Below are 24,545 nucleotides of genomic sequence, written 5' to 3'. Positions count from 1 at the left end.
TTTTTGGAGGGGAGACAGACATTTGACAACATTAACAGAACACTGATGTTCCAGAGAGAAGCTGAATGTAAGAAAATGCCACTGTTGCTGGTAGGTCTTCATGTAGAAAAAACATTTGATAGAGTAAGCTAGGAGTTTATGAGCAGGGCAACTGAAGTACTTGCATTCCCTGATAAAAAATTATAAGGTTGATCATGAAGATACATGAGGGATAGGAGGTGAAAATTAAAGTGGGTGATTCCTCTCAGATAATTTCTGTCTGAGCAGAGGAACCAGAAGTGTCATCTTTCCCCTTTGTTATTTGTACTATATTTAGAACCACTGATTGACAAAGAAAAGAAATTCAAGGACAAAATTGGTATTATGGTAGTCAAGAAAAGCTGGCTCTATTTGGAGATGTTATTATTTTATACCTGATAAAACTGGAAAAGGATATTTCAGTGTTGTAAAACATTTTGGGGCAGTTTCAGATTTTTTTCAGGATACAAAATTAATGAAGCTAAAACAAAGGCAATAGCTGTAAATTATGTACCCACACACAAATTGGTTCAGCAATATCCATATTTATCAGGGCATGATAAAATGAAGAACTTGGAGTATGGATTTAAAAGGATTATGGCATGGCAACAAAGGATATGTCTGAAGAGACTAAATAAAAGTTAATACAAAAACTGAGAAATTGGAAGCTCTGTTATATGGATATGGATAGCAAGATACAAGCAACTAAAATGTTTTAGTCTCTTTAGTTTTCTGCACACATCTGGCATATTTTTATCAACCAGAGGAGAAATTGTGGATAGCAATTAATAAAGAGCTGAAGGATTTTATCTGAGAGGGGAAGATGGCAACAGTCAATGGGATAAGCTGATTTTGCAGTTGAAGAAGGTGGTTTGGGATTCCCCAATTTGAAAGGGTATGGTGCTGTGGTAGCGTTGTTGCCTCACAGTCAGACGCTGTCCAGTTCGATTCTCAGCTAGAGCATCTTCTGCGTGGAGACATGCATGAATAGGCGTACCTTCGTTGAAGGTTGTGCATCAGGGCTGGTAACTCGGCACATAAAAATCAACTACCAATCATTAGCGGACCAGAGTACTGCTGTGGCAACCCCTGACCGGGAAAAGCCAAAAGACACACACACACACACACACACACACACACACACACACACACACACACACACACACACACACACACACACACACACACAGTTAAGGCTCCTATACATACACATAGTACAAGCAGAAACCTATACAACCTACAAATTAGAAAGAGATGATGATGAAACTGGGGAAGCTCAAGAAGCAAGGCGAGACTGGGATTTGGGATGCAGATCCTTAAGGAGAATAAACAATAATGATGCAGAATATTATATCCATAAAGTAGCAGAAAGTATTCTAAGAACTAAGCCAACATGGGAATGGAGGAAAGGAGATTCTGCCGATAGGGATGACTGCAATTATAGATACAGATAATAGGCAAGAGGGGGCTGGAATTTATTGTAGAAAACTGGCAAAGAAACCAAGGTATTGGAAGAAAATAAATAGAGAGTGGAAGGTAATAGAACAGGAAGAGGCCAAGAATTTATTTGGACTGCAGGCTAAAGATTGCCTTCGCTGTCAACGATTGATATCAGAGTATAGGCAAAGAGAAAGAAATGGGGATGATAAGTGAAAAACCAGCACTCTTAGATTTTTAGTAGGATCTTTTAGTAGGATCTATAACAGAAGCTGTTGTTAAAAAAGGAATAATTATTACATTCACATATTAGTACTAAGCTAACTGCCCTTGCGAGCTATTTTAAGTTTAGCCAGTTACCCCTTGTGAGACTCAAACCCTGCACCTTGTGCTTGGAAGACAAACACCTTAACCATTAGGCCACACTCCCACCCATACAGTGTACAAAATATTGCACGATAACTATAAGAATGAATTACAAGAAATTAGAAAGATTTAGATAGAGAGATTGGATAAGCAATTCACAAGGAAACAGCGGGGAATATATGTATGTCTCCCAAATACGCAACACAGTCTAGAAGATTCAGGAGCTTAGTTTGGAAATATTTACATAGGTACTTTTATACCCCAAGTAGACTCCAAAGAATTTTTCCTCAAGTTGGAGTTGTGATGGAGAAGAAAGAGGCAACTTGGAACAAAATTTCTGGGAGTGTAATGAGCTGGCAGACTTTAAAGATTCCCTGCAGGCTATTCTGTCAGAGATACTGGGTGAGCAAATTAGTGTAATTAAAGAAATGATTTTTTGAGCTATGATGCAGAATTGGAATTGTCTAGATGCAATAAGGCCATGCTGAGTCTAATTATGGTGACTGCCAAAGAAGCAATTACTAGAAAAGGGAAATCAACATCTAAACCAACTTTGCTAAAAGTAGTGAATATAGTAACAGAGATAAAACAACTGGAATTAGGATCTTTAGGAAAGGTAGGAACAAATTACATAGGAAAAATGGGAATTGTGGGAACAATACATGCAGAGGAGGAAGGAGGTTTAAAACAAGGTAGGATATGAATGACTCATGTAATAGTTTGACTGACAATGACTGAACAGATTATAAGTGATGTATAATGTTTGCAACTACAATTATTTAAAAATGGTTTGTGATGTATAATGTTTGCAACTAAAATTATGTCAATATGGTTTGTTTTCATGTATATAAATGTATGATTGCCTATGTCATATGTGATAATTTAATAAAGATGTTTCTTGTTTAAAACATTTCATTCTCCTGGTCCAACAATCTCAAGGAAGATGACCCAAATTCTGCCACAAACATCCTGCCCAAAGCTCTCCTACAACTACAAGAACAGTTTTTTCCCTGAAATAAGATGAGTGTTAAAACAATAACGTGCCAACTGGTTAGATGAAGATCTCAAACAACTACTAAAACATCAGGACAAAGCATGGATTAATTTGAGATTAGACCACACCACCAACAATCACACCCACTTCCCTACTTTTAGAAAACAGAAATACTCCCTACACAGATCCAAACAAGCACATCTGTTATGATTCCAAAGCAGTTATTGAAAGAAGTGAACAAACAAGTCCTGAAATATGACAAAAGCAAACTCACGCTCAGTAACTTCCTTCAGGAATTTACCAATCTCCCTTTTCTCAGGTCACTTTCACACCCATCCTTTATTTCTTCTTATACTTCAGACAAAATATAAAGATACAGAGGTTTCACTTAATAATATATAAACCTTTCCCCTTGTTTCTCTACTACTACATAAAGTACCTAATCCATCCTCTCAACCTTTACCTCACTAGAAACATCACCACCTATTTGGAAAACTACCACTATTAAGCCACTCCCAAAACAAGCTCACTGTAGCTACTGTTCTCACTTTCAGCCTATTTCTGTTCTTCTAACTGTAGGAAAAATCCTCAAATAAAATGGTCAACACTCAACTTTCCCAATACATCCAGCAGTACGATGGCCTTTCCCCACAAGCAGCACAGCTTTCAGGCTGGCATGACAGTCAAAGATGACATCCCACAAAATAGAGATAATGTTGTCATCACTAGTGTCCTTTTATCTATGTCACAAAAGTCTTTGTCCTCACTGAACACACTATCTTCTTAAATGACCTTGTAGAAATTGTGATTAGCAACTACTCCTTATTATAGTTCAAACATTTCTTTAAAACATTCACTTCAAAGTCAAAATAAGTAAAGTGTTCTCTGGCACAGCCCCATTTTTTGAAGGTCCCAACAAGGCTGTAGCCTTTCTCTGCTCCTGTTCTTTATCTTCATTAACAAATTGCCTTACAACTTTCCCTAACTTCCTTTACTCCTTTGCCGAGACAAAATTGCCATCTGCAGATCAAGTCCCTTCCACTCGATAATCCAATTCCAACTCCAGTCTGACCTGCATCAACTTCAGCACTGGCTAATCCAGCCCAACCTACTTTTAAACCCTTCAAAAAAACAGTGTTTTTGGAACCCCAGAGACACACTAAATGCCTGAGCAAACTTATCACTTCTGACCTATATCAGTTCATCATAGAATACACAAACTCTTGCAAAAATCTAGGCCAGTGACTCAATCAGTCCTTCAATTGTCACAGTCATATTCAAAAACATGTCAAAAATAAGATCCCTGGTTTTTTTTGAGATAAAAAAAAAAAATCTGTTCTCCCCCATGCCACCTGGTCAGCTATTGGTAAAGCAGTTCTTCTACTCCAGCTTGAGTATGGCTTTCTATTATCTCATTAGCTTAGAAATAATATTGCTCTGTAATCCAAACCATCTCTAATTCAATTTGCGTGTTCATCATTAACTTCCCTCCTCAACAACACCACTGCCTCACACTTGAAAAAAGCAAAATGACGTCCCATTAAACCAAGATCTGACCTCCTACTTGAGACCCAACCATTTAAGCTGCTACACCATGAAACCTCTACCCTACTCTCCACTAACCTCTATGCAAAAAAGTATCTTTCCAATTTATGTAACTTGTGAAAATCTGCTTCTTACTTCACAAGGTAGTCCCTACAGTCCACCAGACATGACTTTTCCATAGCTGCTACTTCTTCACTCTGACAGTCCCTCCCTCAGTCCCTCAGGGAAAACTCCAAATTAATCCACTCTTTAGTACAGCATCTTGGCCACCTATTCCCTCACTCTTCAATTTTGTTTATTTTCCTACGTACTGACCATTGTTTAACACATCCACCAGTATTTTATTAGGGTGTTTTTTTGTGCTTTTCATCTGTTGAACTTGATTTATTCAAGCAAAATATGTAAATATTGTATTTTTTGTATTGTCTTTTTGTATTTTATTTATTTTTTATGTATGCATGTATGTATGTATGCATGTATGTATTTTTGCAGTCTTTTTTCTCTTTGCATTTTCCACTTTTATTGTACAACTTGTGATTTTTTTACCAAGACTATGTCTTCAAATGCTCATTTTTGATTAGTGTATTTTCCCTATAAACAGATATAAATAAAACAGAAGAAGCCTTCTACAAAAATGTCCCTGTATCGTGGAATATTCTACCAAACAAAATATAAAAAACTTGCAAACTAACTCTGTTTTGAAAGCTATTTAAAGCTCACTTCATTAGTCAAATATAAATGCAATGTTCAAGGGGAGCCAGGTTAGAGGTAGAGATTTAGTGCCTAAGCTAGCCTACTAAAATCCCACTACACTTAGCAGTATGCAACCATTATGATACTTCAAGAGAGCTATGCAGCTAGTTTCAATATATAAACAGGTAGTGCTAGTATCTTTGCTTATAATGCAGAGATTCATTTTAATATCATTATATAAATGCACAACTATAGTAGTTATTTAACTGTTTTAGTGCTAGTATCATTGTACATAATGCTATAAAAAGAAAGCTACTGCTCAACTTACAAAACACACTACTAGTCAGAAGCCCTCAGTATAATATAATAAGATTAATGGCCTATAGCTACAATGACCTATAGCTACAAAGACCCCCATATACCATACCAAAAATATCCCTGGAAAATGACAGATGCTTAGAAGGCATAGTAATCCAGAAACAGGCTCTTTATCCCAGCCAAGTGACATACATTCACCAGCCCCTTCCCCTGAGACTGACAAGACTGCCTCTCCCTTGCCTTTCAAAGGCATCTCTACAGCCGTAGAGGATGTAGCTATCCCACAGTCTATTTACTGCATCAAGAAGACTGGGGGGATGATGAGTAGTCTGAAGACCAGCAAGCGGCATAGCAGTCAGCAATCAGTAGCTGAGAAAAACTGGAGTTGGCCTGATGCCCAAAGACTCCCTGACAACATTCTTCTTCTTGCAGACAGGGGAAAAGAAAAACCATGGAAAACATAGGGTGCTCCATTGTTAAGCCAAGAAACAGACCTTAAAAGAGGATAAAGTGCATGAATGAGTCAAAAGGCAAAATAGGGAACAAGTGTCTCTGAGGTAAGTAAAAAAAATGAAAGTCCTCCATAAGCACAGTATCCTGCCCCAATATACAGATATTCCGGTACTGACTAAAACTTCAAATAAAAGTCAAAACTTTTCACAGAAAATTTGACATAAGCATTATATGTAATATCCATTAGAATGTAATTGTAGTCCCCCCCAAAAAAAAGCACAAGTGCCCTCGCTAAACACAATAATTTAGTCAGAAAAATACAAGTTTTCATCATAAAAATAAATATAATGCAAGGTTTTCCCCAACTGGGGTCTATTTGTCCATCCTTGAAGAATCATTAACCAAATGACAGATCCACAGGGCCTACACACGCAGCACTCTTTCGCAACAAAAAAATCTCTTGGATATTTTGTGCTCCGTCTGTCTTTTTTGGAGCTCTTGAGAGTTGCAATGTGTAGAGAGTGCCATTAAACTTTGAAAGTTAACTAGTCACAATGGGTTGGACCCATATAACTTAGGCTACTGCAACAGTGATCAATATGTTGAACACTGGTAATTCCTATACTTTTTATGAAAACACTCCCTCCTGAATACATTACATTTTGAAAGGCTAACTTACCTTCTCTTGATATGTGATTTACCCAGGTTTCAATGATGTAGAATACATTGAGATGATAGTGTTGGACAAAGTCATACATCTGCTCATCTTTCTTCCACATACTGTGTACACTCACATGCATACGTTTTAGTCAAACAGTAGTAGATAGACCAGATAATATCCAAAGGGGAGGGCAGAATGTAGCACATGCTACTGCTCTCAGGATGAGTACAGTAAGGTCTTCAAGAAGTGCCGGGGTAGAGTGCTTACCTCAAGGCAATTCTAAGCAACAGGGAATGTAGAACTGGATGATGAAGCAGATTTAAACCTACACTTTGTATGCCGGGATGGGAGTGGCAGCTGTGTTTTAAAATAAATACTACAAATCACTGGGAAGCTTCTTTAATCAGCCCAGTGAGATTCCAAAAACCTGGAAGCTAGTAAGAAGCAACTGAATTGGATTTGCTTTGTTTTCTGATAGTGACATAACAGCAGTTGTCATGGAATTGTTGTAGTGGCTGGGGAGGGATGGCAGGGAGAAGGGCAAAGAATAAGTGTGACAGCAAAGAAGGATATCATAATACATTTGGTACAGATAATGCTAGACTTGGGTATTTGCCAAATCAAACCGAAGATAGGACTGGTAAAACAGTGATTTGTAGAAAACATTATGCATTGAAAGACAAGAGACAGAATAAAAAGGGTTTGGGTCAACAGCTAAATGAGGGAGAAATATGCTAACTACCAGAGAATGAAAAATTGTACTGTGGTGGTGGTGGTGCTGCGGTAGCGTTGCCACCTCACAGTAAGACGTTGTCCTGTTCGATTCTCAGCTAGAGCGTCTTCTGTGTGGAGACATTAGCGGACCGGAGTTCCACTGTGGCAACCCCTAACCGGGAAAAGCCGAAAGACACAACAACAACCAGAGAATGAAAAATTATATAATTACCTGAGAGGCAGAACAACAGAAAGATCAAGCAGGCTTATAAACAAAAGAAAGACAACAGACTTATGAAGCACAGAACTTAACATAAGGAACAGAAAATCACTTGATAACTAGAAAGAAAGTAAAAAGGGGACTAAAGATCATCAGTAGGATGCCATATAGACCACAACAGGGATAAAAAACAATAGTCTGAAACTCATATCACAGCTAATATACAACTGGCTTAATACATATTGAGGGGTGGAAAACTACAATAAGCAGACATCTAGGAAGACTTGGTGCAAATACACTTGCTGTGCAGGTTTTCCTCTGATTTCAACAAAGAAAGCTGTTATATCCAGAGATCAATGTATTTTGTCTCACAGGTAGCCTATGACAGCTAGGAAGCTAAAAGCAGAATACAGGAAGGTGGTACACATAGAAAGAAGCAGTGAAGAAAAAGTGTTTTCTCCTCCATTTGCCCAAGGGCAGAGCAATAATTATTATTCCACTGGTACCAAGTGAAAGAACTTTACTACAAAGGGAATGCATAGAAACCTTTAAAAAACTTAGAGCATAACCACTATAATAATCACTGCCAGGAGACATGGTAGCCAGAAGATAAATAAATAAAGGGTCGATTAAATCAGAAGTAACTAAACTAATTAAGGAGATGTGATCTATGACAACCTTTGGTATCAGCAATACCGAGGGATCAACAGAAGCAGCACAAGAAGAGACAAAAATAAAGTGAGGCTTATGTCACATGTACCTGTAACCGATAAATACTATTAGGCATTTGTATAGTCAGGCATGAGATAGAAAAGCTAAAAACCTTGAGACAGTTGATGGGGAAATGTGTAAGAGAATTGTTTGATGGGGTGAAATTTTATGAGAAAGGTGCATTTTTTTAATTTATTTATCCACTGCTGCCTTCTAATCATCAGAAGTATAGCTAGAGTTAGGCAAAGGGGGCAGCCACCCCCAGGTGCAAGATGCTATGGGGTGTGATCATGAGTGCTGAGAACAGCCTTTCTCTAAGAAGATACCAGCCAAGGCCCCTCTGAACATTGTCAAACATTTATACATTTTCCATAAGAACAAGCAAGACCATAAATTAGCAAATCAAAGGATTATTTAAAAACATGAAACAGGCTACTGAATTAACGTTCTGAAAGCCTATTTTGTTAAAGAATCCAATTGTAGTTTAAAGATTTTTGTCTGGGAAGGCTGGCCATGCTTGTTTGTTTTCTCATACCATTCAGCCTTACATAGGCACCAGTATTTAGTCTTAGGTTCAGAAAAGGATGCATCAAGTATCTATCTTTGTTTTTTTTTGTGAGGCAACTGCTGAAGAATGTTTATTTCTTGAATACCTGGGTTTGTCATATCTGGGCAAGAAGTACAACTTGTGCAGTATATACTTTTAGTTGCCAAATCAAGTAAAAAAATGTTTTGTGTTAGAACTAGCAGTTTTTATTTCTGACAGTAAGGCAGCATACATCAGTAGCATCAAAATCGCTGATGTCATTTACAACCACTGGTATTCTTTTTTTTTTTTTTTTTGTAATTTCTTTTTGTGAATTTAAAACAGACAGCAGTATAGTTCTGTTTATTTGCTAACTCCTTCTTTGCTGTGATACAAGTAAAATACAAATAACCTGCATAGAGAAGTACGTCAAAGATGAAAATTAAACAACTATGTTATTTTCACTTCAGCATATAATGGTGAAATGAAAACTTTTTGATTTTCAGTACAGTTCATCAGATATATTTTATATAATAGCAGTAAGAATAAGCAAAGCTGTCTAGTATACTGTGGACTCTGTTGCTTTATTGTACTGTGTTAAATTTCTCAAGTCTTTTCATCCAAAAAGTACATTACACTCTCTTATGCAGATTAAATGCAGATTAGTATTGATTATGAAATGTTTAACATCAATATTTCAATGCTCATAAATGACATTACTGGAAATATTCATATTCCTTCTAAGACCTGCACACGTCCCAAAAGATACTAAATGATACCTCTCATACCTTCATGATCACATCCAGTATGATACAAAGTAGAATGCAAAATATTTTGCTGTTTTGTTTTTGGAAAGAGAGATAAGAAGGGATTACCTTGTCAGCTGACAACTGCTCTTCAGGTTTCATAAGCAGGACACTCTGATCAACAGCCCGGATAGCACAGAGAGAACCAGGAGAGGCCTCTAGGTAAAGTCTGGAATCTGATCCTGGGAGAGCTTCTGGTTCTGAGAAATGCATTTTCACCTGAAACCAAAGAGAATAAAGAATTAATCATTCTGTAATTAGGACCAGTATACATTGGACCACAAATGGGAAATATCCCGCAACTGTTACTATGAACTGATCTTGATGATTTATACCATTAGGGAATCAACTCTAATAAAACCTTCCAAACTGAATGTTTCCACATCAACTGTAACAATGAAAGAAACCTTTGTACTTTGTAGTTTCAAGGAACAATGACACTTTTCAATAACTGTAATGCACACAGCATTTTTTTTTATTTCTAAAGGTTGTACATTTGTATCGTTAATATGGATGTCTGACATATGTATAACAGGTTCAGATGTAATATATGTGTTGTACAAGGAGTGCAATGATTAGGCTATGAATTCAGGAAAAGAGGCAACTTTGTCAAGTATCTTTCTGATGAAAGAAAGTTTTGTTAATTACCTCCCAGTGCTGTTAATACTTTAGTGTCATGTTACAGCATAACAGCAGACAGTGCCAGGCTTTTTATGACAAAAAATGTGGCAGAGTAAGGTGACCAACAGCTTTTAAAGCCATTTGTTCATTGTCGGAATGCTTCACTTCTGCCTGCTATCTGTGTGTCTATGCTAAGAGTTTTGTGGCTGTCAAAGATGTAAAATAATTCACACTCCAAGCTTTATATCAAGTTTCATGTCTCAAATTTCAGTTTGTTTCACTCTCTTCATACATTTCTTGACATCTATGTCTCAAAAACATAACAATTTGATTATAAGTGAACATCTGATGTTAATCCTGTATGTAATTTATTTATTTATTTATTTATTTTATTTATTTGACATTTAATAAGAAGGGAAAGTCTGACTGGTATAGAACCCATTTTCAGTGGAGATCACAGGAGAACAGCTCCAATAACAGTACATTTAATACATGTACAGTAGTAATACACAAATTGCAATACATGTATGATGACAGAACAGACAACGGTGTATCATTTGCATAATTTTATTTATTTATGTTTATTTGACATTTGTTGACCGGGCTACTCCAACTAGATATATGTCCATTTTCAGTGGAGGCCCGGGGAGAAAAGCTCCACAAATCAGAGTAGTATATACAAAACACAGGTACATTACAAAGTCTTGGCAATCATTACATTTCATTGCTTTTAGCTTATTAAGAAGAAAATGTCCTAGTACATATTCATACAAAATATGTACAATGACACTATTAAACTGTAAAGTCACATACACATTACTGTTAATAGAAAAGTAACTAGGTTATACAGGTGTGAAGATTAGTGTCTTGGGGCAAGTGAAGTAGTTAGTCCGGGTTAACACAGGGGCATAACCAATGTGATTTAATAAGAAGTTATGTTCTTACCATAACATTCCATGTGAATTGTTCATCTCGCCTTTGTTCTTACACACGGGTTCGGAGCCGATCCTCGGCTCCGAGTCGGCCGCATCACTAGCTCCGCATCTTCGAGAAAGCTCGAGGCACAGTAATATCCCATGATCCTCAGGTGCTAACCCTCAGATCTAGTTTGCTATAGCAGAAGAATCCCTTTAGAACTGTGTCTAGAACACTTATAAACAGATACTCCACAGTGTCTGGAACCCTACTCTCAAATAGAGGAGAAAAGATGCCATACTAATGTACAATAATATGCTAACAATATCTAGAAAAGGCTGAAAAGGAATTCAGTTGAAACCGTTCTCCCAGACCGAAGGACGGGGGATGGAGGGGGGGGGATTGTAAGAACAAAGGCGAGATGAACAATTCACATGGATCGTTATGGTAAGACATAACTTCTTAATGTGAAATTGTTCAATCTCGACATTTGTTCTTACACACGGGTAGCGTCCCTAGCTCCTTTTTCCTAGGTGGCTCAAGGGAGAACATTCTTGAGTACAGTGGAACCAAACGTCGCCCTGTCCCTGGAGCTTTTGTCTAGTTTATAGCGGGCGATAAAAGTATGTGGTTTTGCCCAAGTTGCCGCTGCACAAATGGTATCTAAAGGCAAACGAGCGGTATGGGCTGAAGAGGCAGCGATCGCCCTTGTAGAATGAGCTCTGGGTTTGAAAGGGAGTTGCTGTTTCGATAAAGCATATACAAAATTTATGCAATCTGAGAGCCATTTGGATAAGGTAACTTTCGTTACTGCCTGTCTTTTCCTTTGGTCAGCATATGAGACAAATAGTTGGTCTGACTTTCTGTACTCTTTTGTCCTATGTAAGTAAAATCTCAGTTGCCTGTGAACGTCCAATTTGTGCAATGTGTATTCTAACTTATTGGAATGTTTTTTAAAGAAGGTAGGTAGTTCGATAGACTGATTGATGTTTTGAATCGAACAAACCTTCGGAAGGAAGGACGGATTGGTGCGCAAGGTTACTCTATCTGGATGAAAAATCATGTACAGGGGTCGGATAGATAGAGCCTGTAACTCTGAAACTCTCCTGGCGGAAGTGATGGCAACCAGAAAAAGTGTTTTCTACGAAAGGAATTTTAACAGAGTTATGGCTGCTGGTTCAAATGGGGGCAACATGAGTTGTGACAGCATGAGATTAAGATTCCAAGGTGCTATTGGATTATGAAAGGGGGGACGGAGGTGAAAGGTAACTTTCATGAAGGCTTTACAAAGCCTGTGGGACATAAGAGAACCATCTTCATGGCCAATGTGAAAATTGGATATAGCCGCCAGTTGAACCCTTATAGTGGATGTTGATGCTCCTTCTTGAAAAAGTGTGGTAAAGAAATCTAGTATCTTGTGTACTGGAGCCCCGAATGGATCTATACCTTGTCTGGAGGCCCAGTGCGCAAAACGGTTCCATTTGCTGTTGTACAATTTCCTTGTAGATAGTTTGTGAGAAGATACAATAATTTGTTGTACTGCAGGGGATAGTAACTCCAACCTGGCTAAGATGGGAAGCAGAGCAGCCAAGCTGTCAGTTTGAGGGACTTGAGGAAGGTGTGAGGAACTCCCGACAAATGTGTCAACAGGTCTGGCTCCGGGTCTGGCATCCATGGTTCCTCCACTTGATGAGATTGAAGGAAGGGAAACCAGATTTGTCGAGGCCAGAATGGGGCTATCAGTATTATGGTCCTGTCCAGACGTTTGGCTTTCTGCAAAAACCTGGGAATTAGTGGAACAGGAGGAAAAGCGTAAAGGAGACCCGGGGGCCAATCGTATACCAGTGCGTCCCTGGGGACACCCCTGGAGAGAGTAACAGGGCAAAGTAGCTTCTGCATTTGGCATTCAATGGGGATGCAAACAGGTCGCAGCAAGACTGGCCCCATCTGCGGAAGATCTCTTTCGCCACTTGAGGTTTGAGGGCCCACTCGTGAGGGAACAGGATGGCTCTGCTCAACCTGTCCGCGATTATGTTGGAAGTCCCCGGGATGTGCGTTGCTATCAGAAAGCGTCCAGTGGACTTTGCTCATTGCCAAATTCTGAGGGCCTCTCTGCATAACGGGTAAGATCTGGTTCCCCCTTGCTTGTTTATGTACCAGACCACTGACATGTTGTCTGTCTGAACTGTCACTGTTCCCCGAGGTAAGGACTTGTGAAAGTGTTGCAACGCTAGAAACACTGCCCTCAGCTCTAGAACATTGATGTGCAGATTGTACTCCAAGTTGGACCATTGACCTTGGACTGTTTGTCCCTGAAAGAATCCCCCCCACCCTATCAGGGAAGTGTCCGTGGTTAGAGTTGCTACCGGACTGGGTAATACAAACGGTCATCCTAGTGTTAGCTCTTCACTGTGTATCCACCACAAGAGATCCTTCTTGCAAAAATTTGTGATCAAGATTTCGTGAGACAGTGGAAGTTGTCAATACGACCACTGGGCGAATAGCATCCATTGAAGAATCCTCATGTGCATCCTGCCTAAAGGAACTACAATAAGGGAGGCTGCCATCAAGCCTAGTACTCTTAATATTTGTCGTGCAGGGACTCTCTTGCTGTGTAGAAGGACCGAAATTTGATGCCTGAGGTCTGATACTCTTGGTGGGGGGAGAGTAACTTGAGCCAGGGAGGTGTCTAGCTGTGCTCCTATAAATAAGATACGCTGTGACAGCGATAAGACAGATTTTCCAAAATTCACCATTATGCCTAGTGAAGAGCAAAGACTGATGGTGTAATCCCTGGCTTGTAGAAGACGATACTCGGTGGTGGCGGATAGGAGCCAGTCGTCTAGATAAGCAAACACCCAGAATCCCCTTCGTCTCAAGTGAGACGCTACTACTGCCATGCATTTGGTGAACACCCTGGGGGCTGAGGTGACACCAAAGGGCAGAGCGCGAAACTGGAAATGACTGACTCCCAGCCGGAAGCGCAGGTGATCTCTGGACGCCCTGGCCATCTTGATATGGTAGTATGCGTCTTTGAGATCTATAGAGCACATCCAGTCGCCCTTCTGCAGAAAGGGAAGGATTGACTGTAGCGTGTCCATCCGGAACTTTTCCTTTTTCACAAAGGTATTTAATTTGCTGAGGTCTAAAATTGGCCTCCAGTCCCCTGTTTTCTTTGGAACTAAAAAGAACCTTGAGTAAGTTCCGGATCCTATTTGGTCGGGACTGGTTGGATGACTCTGTTTCCGAGCAACCTTCCTATCTCTACGGTTGCCTGGTCTCGCAGACTGGGTGGAACGTCTGGGAGTTTTTTGGAGTTGGGTTGGCATTTTGATGAAGGGAATGTTGTAGCCTCTGGTAACTATGCTTTTTACCCAGGAATCTGATGTAAGATTTAGCCAGGCCTCTGGGTATAAAGCCAAGCAAGCCCCGACTGCTTCCAGAGTACGACAGCCGGGCCTGCACTCAGGAGTGTTGGAAGGGCTTTCCAGAGAAAGTCTCTCTGTCGCCCTGATTTTGCGGACCCCCTCTGCCGGCTGGGCGGCGTCTTCCATTTCTTCCCCCTCCTCTGCCTCTGGAGGGGGCGTCACTTTGGGTGTGCTGAAAAGATCCCCAAGTCTTTCGGAACCACATTTTTCCTCCTCGTTGCCCTTTAGGGTAGGGTCTAGATGGGATGGAAGAACGGACCCCTACGGCAGACAGGGTCTTCCCTTCTTGTTCACACCTCGTGAGAGTCTCCTTTACTTTGGGCCCAAACAAGGAGGCACCATCAAAGGGGGCGTTGGCAAAGGAAGACTTAAAGGCTTCCACAAAGAAGCATAAGCGCAACCAGGATTGCCTTCTCAGGGCGATCACTGAAGCTGCCGCTCTACTCGACCCTTCGGCTACGTATGAGATCAGCCTCATGGACAAGTTGACTATGGAGTTTAGGGTGTTAAGTTGCACTGTCACTTTCTCAGCGACAGCAGCATCTGTGTGTCCCTGAAGAGAATCTCCCAGTTCCTTAATGAGATCTCTCTGTAAACGCGTGAAATGCGTAAGGTAGTTGAGCGATTGGATGGAAAAAGTCGCCGAACTAAATATGCGCTTCCCATATCTGTCCATCGTCCTAGAATCCTTATTAGGAGGATGGACAGAGGAAGATGATTCAGGCATCTCTTTCTTATTGGCCGCCGCCACCACCATAGTATCCATGGGAACCCCTTTTGTAAGATAAGATTTGTCCTAGGAGGCCGTCATGTATTTATTTGGCTTACGAGGGACTGGTTCCACTGTATCGGGTGTTTCCCAAGCCCTCCGGGCTATTAGATCCATGAGATTGTCAAATGGCGGAGTCACCCAGAAGGTAGAAGGTTGAGTCCCAAATGCCTTCAGCAAGACCGATTCATCCACAGAAGGGGTAAGAGTTTGCCAGTCCCCCCTTTGTTTCAGGATTTCCAAAATGTCTGCAAATGAGACATCTTCAGAGGGGGACCGTGGGGACCCTTCTGTTTCATCGAAATCGGTATCAGATGTGAGAGATTCCTGGGGGGAATCTATGTGCTTCCTCTTGCACAGTCGTTTCCTCGGAACACCCTCAGCGGGAGCTTCTGGGGATGCATCTGAGGAACCAGAGTCGCCCTGTGGGGATTTCTGAGGCACTGGGTCTCGACGCTTGGTAGGAGCCAAAGGCACAGAAGCAGAACGCGGACCTTTTGGGGAAGGAGACGAAGATACTGATGAAGTATGTGTCTGATCAGACAAGACCTTCCTCATGATGTCAAAGGCACCGGTGCCCCGATCCGAAGATCCGACCCAATTCGAAGAAGGAGGTCATTTCTCCGGAATCGGAACCACGGGCTCCGACACCGAGGACGGATCCGAACTGATCTGTGCCGAGGCACCGAGGGGAAGAGTCGGAACCGATATCTCAGTTTGACTATCCCCCCGGAACCTAGGAAAGATCTTCGGCTCTGAGACTCTCCGGCTGGTTCCGAAGGAGTCGAGGTCAATGGAGCCAATAGCACTACTGGAGGCTTCAGCACCGAGGGCTCTACAATCATCGGTTCTTCGATTCCTAGCTCCGATGACTCGACGGGTCTCGGAGGAGGAAGTGTTGAGGGAACAGGAATAGTCTCGAGTTTCGAAACCAGCTGGGACGAAACCTCGATTAATTTGGACAAAGCCGAGTTCTCCATAAGCTTCTGTACCACTCGGTCCACATCGGAGTCAGAAAGGGGTCTCAAAGAATGGGTCGAAGGGATCGAAGCCGTCACCGAGCGAAGGATAGCAGACGGTGGTACCTCTGACACCGGCTCCAAGACCTGAGCCTCAGTCAGAGATAAACTCTTGACACCTGGCACCGAGGTCATAGGAGCCGGCGTCCGAATCTGAAAAGAGGTGCTTGGAGCCGATGACTTGGGCTCCGACACTCTTGAAGACTTCGACCCCTTTGAAGACTTGGATACCTGTTCAGCCTTGTCCAGGGCCTCCTGAAAATCAGGTTTAAGCAACCCTCTGTCAACCAACTTCCTGCGTCTTTCCAGCATGACCCTCCCACTAAAGGAATGACAAATGGAACAGTCTTCCTGCAAGTGGAGAGGGCCAAGACAGTAGACGCAGGATGAGTGGTTGTCAGTAATGGACATCTTCTGTCCGCACTGACACCTTTTAAACCCAGATTTGGCTTTCTCTGTCATTTTGAAGTAAAAAATCCAAAAAACACAGCACACTTAAGAAAAATCACTATATAATACTAAGTGTAATAATAATAAACAATTTAAATCTAATATATATATAAAAATGCAAAACACACAGCACACTATGATATATATATATATATATATATATATATATATATATATATATATATATATAGAATAAAAAGAGGAAGTTAAGGCAAAACAATTTTTAAAATACTGTCAATCCTGACAGAAAAAACCCGAAGGCCTTAACTAGAGAAAATTTAAACTAACTAAACTAGTCTAAATACTCACAAATAACACCTATATTATAATACTTATTTAAACACTAAAATATGACTATAAATCTGTAGAAAAGAGAACTATATATCAAAAAAAGTAGAAAAAGATATAATGGCCCGAGCCTCTCAATGCGATCTGCTGCTAGCGGCAAACTAGATCTGAGGGTTAGCACCTGAGGATCATGGGATATTACTGTGCCTCGAGCTTTCTTGAAGATGCGGAGCTATTGATGCGGCCGACTCGGAGCCGAGGATCGGCTCCGAACCCATGTGTAAGAACAAATGGTGAGATTGAACAATTTCACATGGTATGGTTTCAATTTGCGTTTAAATAGGGTAACTGAGAATAGGGAGGTTAGGTGATTGGGGAGTGTGTTCCAGGTTTTACCCACTGTATTAGAGAACAATGTCTCCAGCCAAATAGTTGGTTTTGCCTATTTGTACCAGTAGTTTATTTGATGAGCGTAGGGTCTGGAGATTATTACTGCTGTGGTGGTTCTGCGGTAGCGTTATCTCCTCACAGTAAGACGCTGTCCGGTTTGATTCTCAGCTAGAGCATCTTCTGTGTGGAGACATGCGTGAATGGGCATACCTTCGTTGAAGGTTGTGCATCAGGGCTGGCAACTCGGCACGTAAAAATCTACTGCCAATCATTAGCGGACCGGAGTTCCGCTGTGGCGATCCCTAACCGGGAAAAGCCGAAAGACACAACAACAACAACAACAACAACAAGGGTCTGGAGATTATTGTAGGGGGTGATAAGGTTAGTGAGTATTGGTGTATTCGTTGGTTGATACAGGATCTTATGGGCAACTATTAGTTGGTTCAATAGTATTAAATTTGAGAACACTAACCATGCTAGTTGATTAAGATTGTTACAATGATGGGTTCTATAGGTTAACCCAGTTGCAAATCTGGCAATATTGTTGCAGGAGATAGCCAGCTTGTTCAGATTGCTTTTACATAGTTTTGTATAGATAGGGGAGGCATATAGTAGGGTCGAGATTAAGTGGGTACGGGCAATAGTGGTCCTGGCTAGTGGAGTCAGAAAGGGTTTGATCCTGTAGAGGAAACCTAATTTTTTGTTTACTGTTTTTATAGTGTTGTTAATATGAGGCTCAAATGTAAGGTTATTATCAATTAGTACCCCAAGTAGTTTTGTGGTAGGATCAGGAGATATGATAGTTCCATTGCTAGATGTAACAGTAAAGTTCATTGGGGTGGCCCTGCGGGTGGGAGTGAATAGTAGCATTTTTGTTTTTTTTGGGTTCAAGATGAGACATCGATGTAGAACCCAATTCTCTACTGTGCTAAAGACGTTTTGGGTTAGGGACTGAAGTTCTGATGGGGAAGTGGCTGAACATATTAACATGGAATCATCTGCATACTGGATACAGGTAGCTTGAGGTATTACAGAATGTAGGTCATTTGTAAAGATAGAGAAGAGGAGAGGACCCAATATGGAGCCTTGAGGGACATCAAGGGTAATTGGGAGGTGGGAAGACAAGTTATTCTCCCATAGTACAGCCTGTTGCCTGTTATTTAAGTAAGATTGGAACCACTGTATGGCAAGTACATCCAGTGACAGGTTTTTAAGTATGTTTATGAGGAGCTGGTGGTTATCCATGTCAAAGGTTTTTGACAGATCAATAAAGAGGGCTGAGGATAGAGTGTCATTATTTAAATTTTTATTAATGCAGTCGGTGAAGGATAAGAGAGAGCAGAGGTGGTGCTATGAAATGGTCTGAAGCCATGCTGGCAAGTGGCTAGTAAGTTGTTTTCTAGTAGATTGCTTAATAGTTGCTTATGAATGCATTTTTCCATGATTTCTGCCAATGAGGATAATATGGCTATAGATCTGTAGTTAGATAATTCTTTGGAATTACCACCTTTATGCAGAGGGATAATATGTGAAATTTTCCAGATAGTTCCTTCAGAAATAGTTCTATTAATCAGGATGGATATGGGGTAGGCTATAGCTTTTGCACCTTTTTGCAGGTATTCTGAAGGCAGTATGTCTACAAAGAGGGTGGTGGGTTTAAGTTTCTGAATAAGAGTACAGATAAGGGATGCAGGAACACGTTGAAATTGAAATAATGGGGGGTTTTGGAGATATCAGAGGAAGAAGATATGATGTCAGGGGACAGCTGATTAGCAAGAGATTGAATGGTCTCTGTGAAAAAAAAGTGTTAAAAGAGTTAGCTACTTGGTTAGGATTGTTGTGATCAGAGCCTGAGGGAGTGGGTGTGACTGAACAACCTGGTTGTAAGAGTTTACTGATGCCTGACCAGAATTTTTGAGGTTTATTTTGGTGGGTTTGTTGGAGCTGACAGTAAAAGTTTCTTTTATCTGACAATATGGCTTTTTTTTGTTTCATTTCTTAGCTGTCTGAACTTTAATTGTTCTTTAAGGCTTTTAGTTGTACACCAGCTGGCCCAGAGTTTGTTTCTTTGGAGGATTTTTAGTTTGGTAGTTTTGGAGAGCCATGGGGCTGGTTTAGTCCTAGTTCTAATTGTGCGTGTTGGGGCATGGCAATTGAGTGGCTAAGAATTTAGAATTAAAGTATTTGACTGCATCTTCTAATGGTAGGTGTTTCAGGGGTGACCAGTCACAAGCTATTAGTTCTTTTTGAAAGCTGTCAGGGTTAAAATTTTTGTTAGTCCTTATTGTCTTATAAATGGTTGGGTTTGGAATGGCACGCTTATACCTGATTAAGAAGGTGAGTGAGTGGTCACTTATATCTTCAGGGAGGTACCTACTTTGTAAGTTTGATGATGACTATTTGTGAGAATCCAATCTAGGGTGCTTTCATTGTTATTAAGTTTATTGGTTCTAGTAGGGGATGTAATGGTTTGAGTAAAACCATATAGGTTAATATGAGTGGAAGGCTGTTCAGATGTACAGCACTTCCAGTTTATATTAAAGTTGCTGAGTACTATGGTTTCTTGTGGGTAGGTGGTTGAAAGCCAACTTAGGATAGTCTCTAAGGTGCTGGTATTATTGCCTGGGGGAAGGTAGCTACAAATTATATATATATATATATATATATATATATATATATATATATAGATTGACATTTGTTGACTTGAATCTTGGAAATAAGAATTTCTGCATTACTAGTTAGTGGAGGTTTAGAGTCAATAGAGGACACCTGTAATCCAGATTTATATAGAATAGCTACTCCGCCACCCTTCTTAGAATTATGGTCAAGTCTCAGGATATTATAACCAGGGGGAATAACCACATTGTCTTGTATTGATGGCTTGGGCCATGTTTCAGTGAGACAGAGGATGTCAAACGAATGTACATCCATGAGGGCATGTAGTGGGCAATTTCATTATTTATGCTCTGAATATTGAGATGAGCTATCAGAACAGAGTTGGGGGGTCTGGTAAGCAAGTGTGTGTTAGTAGGAGTTGGGGTGTAAGGCTCTGTGGTTGTGGTAGAATGTGGGCCAGGGTTTGGCTGTATATCACCATTAGGGAGTGGACTTGTATTCTCAGATTGAGTTTTAGAAGTTTATATATTTGGTTCTGGGATTTCCTGGTTCTTGGGCTGTAATATGTGATGTGAGTGAGTCTATGAAATTTAGCTGATAAAAACTTTGGTGGGCAGGATGTGTTATTATGGCTATGAGGGATTATAAGTGTTGGTATGGAGGTTTGCTTTATGGAGTTGTGAAATCCTAGACAGTTGAGGTTTTCATAGAAAGTAAGTAGGTAAGGTATAGTTAGAATAGTTAGGAGTGAAAATAAGAGTAAGGGCTTCAGGTGTGTTAGGGTGGTTGTGGATGGCATACTAGAAGAATTATGTTTATGTTACTATGCAGGGATAAGTACAGATAGTTTACTAAGGTGGTGACTAGTGGGAAGTGGATATTAGCACATTAAGGGGTGGAGCATGTGATTGGATGTACGCGTGGGGGCATGGTTAGGTTGTAGAAATGTAGAAGCACTGGGGGCGGGGGGGAATTGGGGGCAGGGTAGGGGAGCAGAGTGAGCCCGCAGGGTGAACGGAGCGTCAGAACCACAGAAGGAGTGGACCCTAGGAGAACAATCAGTGGAGAGCTGATTGCTAAGGTAAGTTTAGGTGGGGAAAGGTAGGAGGTAAGAGCCTTGATAGTAGGGATAGTAGGCAGAGTAGTTAAGTGATGTAGAGTAAAAAAATAGAAGGATACAGTGGGACTGCAACTTAGACAAGTTATGAAAAACTCGATGCCTGAGAGTTGTATTCAAGACAGTAGGATATATCTAGGAAAAGGGTGCCATCTAGTGGACAAAGTCTGTATAGCAACACTAGCTTTTCATAGGAGGTAGCATGTCTAGGAATAAGAGGAGGGAAGGATATCAGTTATTTCCAGAGGGTACAAGAGGGGAAGGTAGGCTAATTGGGGAAATATAAAGACTGTGGCTGCTGACTGTCCTAGCTAGGGAGTGTACATTAAAACCTGGAGTATTAAACATTATTATTTCTGCTGACAGTAGTTTTAAAACACATACTTTATTTTTTATTTTCCTTGAGGGACTGTTGCTCAGGGAGAGAATAGGTTCAATTCCTTAGCTTAGGGAGGAGATGGCAGTTTTATGTTGGAATAAGGTTATTGTTCAACAGACAGGGCAATTCCTCAACTTTAGTGCCATACAAGCAGGTTGGGCAGCTGGTTACATAACGGGAGAGAGAAACAGAGAGGTAAGGTATGCAGAATGTTAAACACACTTACTAAGTAAAATAACAGGCAAGATAGTGAACATACTAGCACTAGAGCCAGGTATATTTGTCACTATTCTAAATGTACCATATATCAATTGAAAAATGTAAGGCTAGATAAATTCAGTTGCATAGTTAACAACATATTCGGTAGCATCTGACAATTCCACAAAGCCTCAGCAATACCACTCTAAAAACGGAGCAGAACAGTTTGCATGTAACAGTAATAAGGTGAGGAACAAGGAACACAGCTAGAATGCAAGCAAAATCAACTAAGGTGCAGTAAGATAACAAAGAGCCTAGTCAAACATGGCGTATTCTGTCTACCAAAGACAATTACAACATTTGTAGTGTACATGTAAATAAAACTAGTCAGATAGGACCCATACAAATTACTTTAGGTTATATTCAAAGTTCCACATATGTGGAGTCAAGTAAGCTAAGATGCTATATTAACATAGCATTGTTGGCGTAGATAAGGACAGCACAGCTTGTTTAGGTTATTTTCCACCAATTCCACTTCAAAATACACTCTACTGTAAAAGAAATAGGGCTAGACTACAATTGCGCTAAGACGCTATATTAACATAGCGTTGTTGGCGTGGATAAGGAGCAGTACAGCTAGATTAAGTTATTTCCCACCAATTCCACTTCAAAATACACTCTACAGTAAAGAAATAGGGCTAAACTACAAACATGCTACTCAAACTAGAGTTTATTAAGATAAACAAGACATTTACTTTTTAAAGTAGCAGCAGAACTTACTGACAGAACCCAGACTGTAAAAGTAGCCAACTCCAAATCCAGCTCCAGACAAGTGACAAGTGGAGTACCTCAGGGTTCAGTCCTGGGACCACTCTTGTTTGGCATCTACTTCTCTGAAGTACAGGCCAACACTAAGGGACTCTGGCTAACAAATTTTGCAGATGACTGCAAACTGGGAGCCATTATTGAATCCCCAAATGACGTGGATATTCTACAAAAGGGCCTTACAGAAACAGATGCCTGGTGCCAGAGCCATGGGCTCAAGCTTAATGCCAAGAAATGTATAGTTATCCCCTTTGGAAAAAAACATGTACCCATGAACTACCACATAGGTGGCAGGACACTAAATATTGAAAGTGTGATGAGAGACTTAGGGACACAGGTGGACAGTGGTCTCACTTTCGATAACCACATCGCCACAACAATCAGGAAATCCTTCTATGTGGCACACCTCATCACTAAGGGCTTTTCATCCAGAAAAAAGGAGGTCATTGTCCCACTGTACTCATCCCTCATTAGACCCATTATAGAGTATAATGCCCCATTTGGTATGTACCTCACAAGACTGCAATAGCTGGAAAGGCCACAGAAATACCTAACTAAAAGAATCATTAGCCTAAAACAGATGACATATGCTGACCATCTAAAAAAACTCCAGCTATACTCTGTGGCATATCGTCTACTCAGAGGCAATCTCTGCTTAACATACAAGGCAATGTCAACCCCTGAGCTGTTGGACATGCTCCACTTAAAGAAATCCCAATCCCTCAGAGCCACACACTCCAGGGATCTAAACCTTATCATCACAATGAACAAAACATGCTGGAGGGATAGGTTCCTGATCCAGAGACTCCCCATACTCTGGAATAGACTGCCCATACATGTCAAGCAGAGCGCCTCATTGGCCCTCTTCAAAAGGAACCTTGATGATTGGATGGGAGATAGGAAATTCACCCTGGGGATCATGTCAGTCGCCCTGCTAGACAGGGGCCCAGAGAAGTAAATATTGTGGGAAGAAATTTCCAGGGATTTGTTATGGCTAGGCTTGCATAGGCCTTAGGGCCAATAGCCTAGTACCAACCTATGAACTTCCTTCACTTATCTACACTTGCGTATACCCATTCCACGTGCAAAAACGCAAATACAGTTCGCCAATAACGACGATTAATAACACCATTACACTCTAGATTATATTAGTTATTGCCTTTGACAGTAAAGATACCCTTTCAGCTATTTTTATAGTAAAATGCATGTCTGGCAATAAACAGTTATAACAAGGCGCAACTTACACAAATTATGGACACTGGAGCCAGGGATGCACAGCAGCTGAGAGCTAGACCGAGGAGTTAAGATGGCGTCACATGGGGCAAGGTTTATTTATCAGGTTGGTGAAGTCATAAGAAAGAAAGGGGAGGGGAAAGATAGGTGAGGGCAGGTGAAGACCGGAAGTAACTAGCACACTACAACAAATAGAGGGGGCTAGTACTTATACTGTATTAGGTAGTTAATACAGCCCAGCATGTGAGGGGAGGGAGAAGTGAGGAAGAAAAGTAGGGACAAAGGGGAGAAAGGATAAGGCTAGGAGCAGAGTAACCTTAGCCAAGAGGGAGCAAAGGGATGCTTAGTGGGATATGGAAGCAGGGTCCAAGCCACAGAAGGAGTGAACCCTAGGAGAATAATCAGTGGAGAGCTGATTGCTAAGGTAAGTTTAGGTGGGGAAAGGTAGGAGATAAGAGCCTTGACAGTAGGGATAGTAGGCAGAGTAGTTAAATGATGTAGAGTAAAAAAAAAATAGAAGGATAGAGTGGGACTGCAACTTAGACAAATTATGAAACACTGGATGTCTGAGATGCTTGCTATGCTGGCTTAGTGGTTAACTACTATGACTATAGTGTACAGGGTCCTGGGTTTGAGCCTTGCAGAGGCAGTTTATTTTGGTATGGAAGGTTTGCATAATGGTTAAGATGCTTGCCTTAATGGCACAAGGTGCAGGGTTTGACTCTCACATGGGGCTAATTAGCTAGATTTAAAATGGCCCACAAGGGCAATTAGTTTGGTGCTAATCTATACCATACCATACCATACCATACACAAACACATACACATAGTTGTA

The 24,545-nt window shown here is 40.7% G+C and overlaps 1 protein-coding gene across 4 annotated transcripts in view; it reads right to left on the bottom strand.

The window, feature by feature from the left end:
- The window catches only part of LOC122808806 (alpha-2-macroglobulin-like), a 2,637,399-nt gene that overhangs the window by 1,511,664 nt on the left and 1,101,190 nt on the right, over positions 1 to 24,545 (bottom strand). For all 4 annotated transcript variants that reach the window (XM_044079865.1, XM_044079862.1, XM_044079863.1 and 1 more), the window contains exon 15: positions 9,532 to 9,681. In XM_044079865.1, coding sequence (XP_043935800.1) covers positions 9,532 to 9,681 — 150 coding nt within the window. The remainder of the gene's footprint in view (positions 1 to 9,531; positions 9,682 to 24,545) is intronic.

Source organism: Protopterus annectens, chromosome 8.part0, assembly GCF_019279795.1.
Source record: "Protopterus annectens isolate FY-2018-M chromosome 8.part0, PAN1.0, whole genome shotgun sequence".
NCBI lineage: Eukaryota > Metazoa > Chordata > Ceratodontiformes > Protopteridae > Protopterus > Protopterus annectens.
Note: the sequence above shows the minus strand (reverse complement) of the source record. Positions and strands in the feature narration are given on the sequence as shown.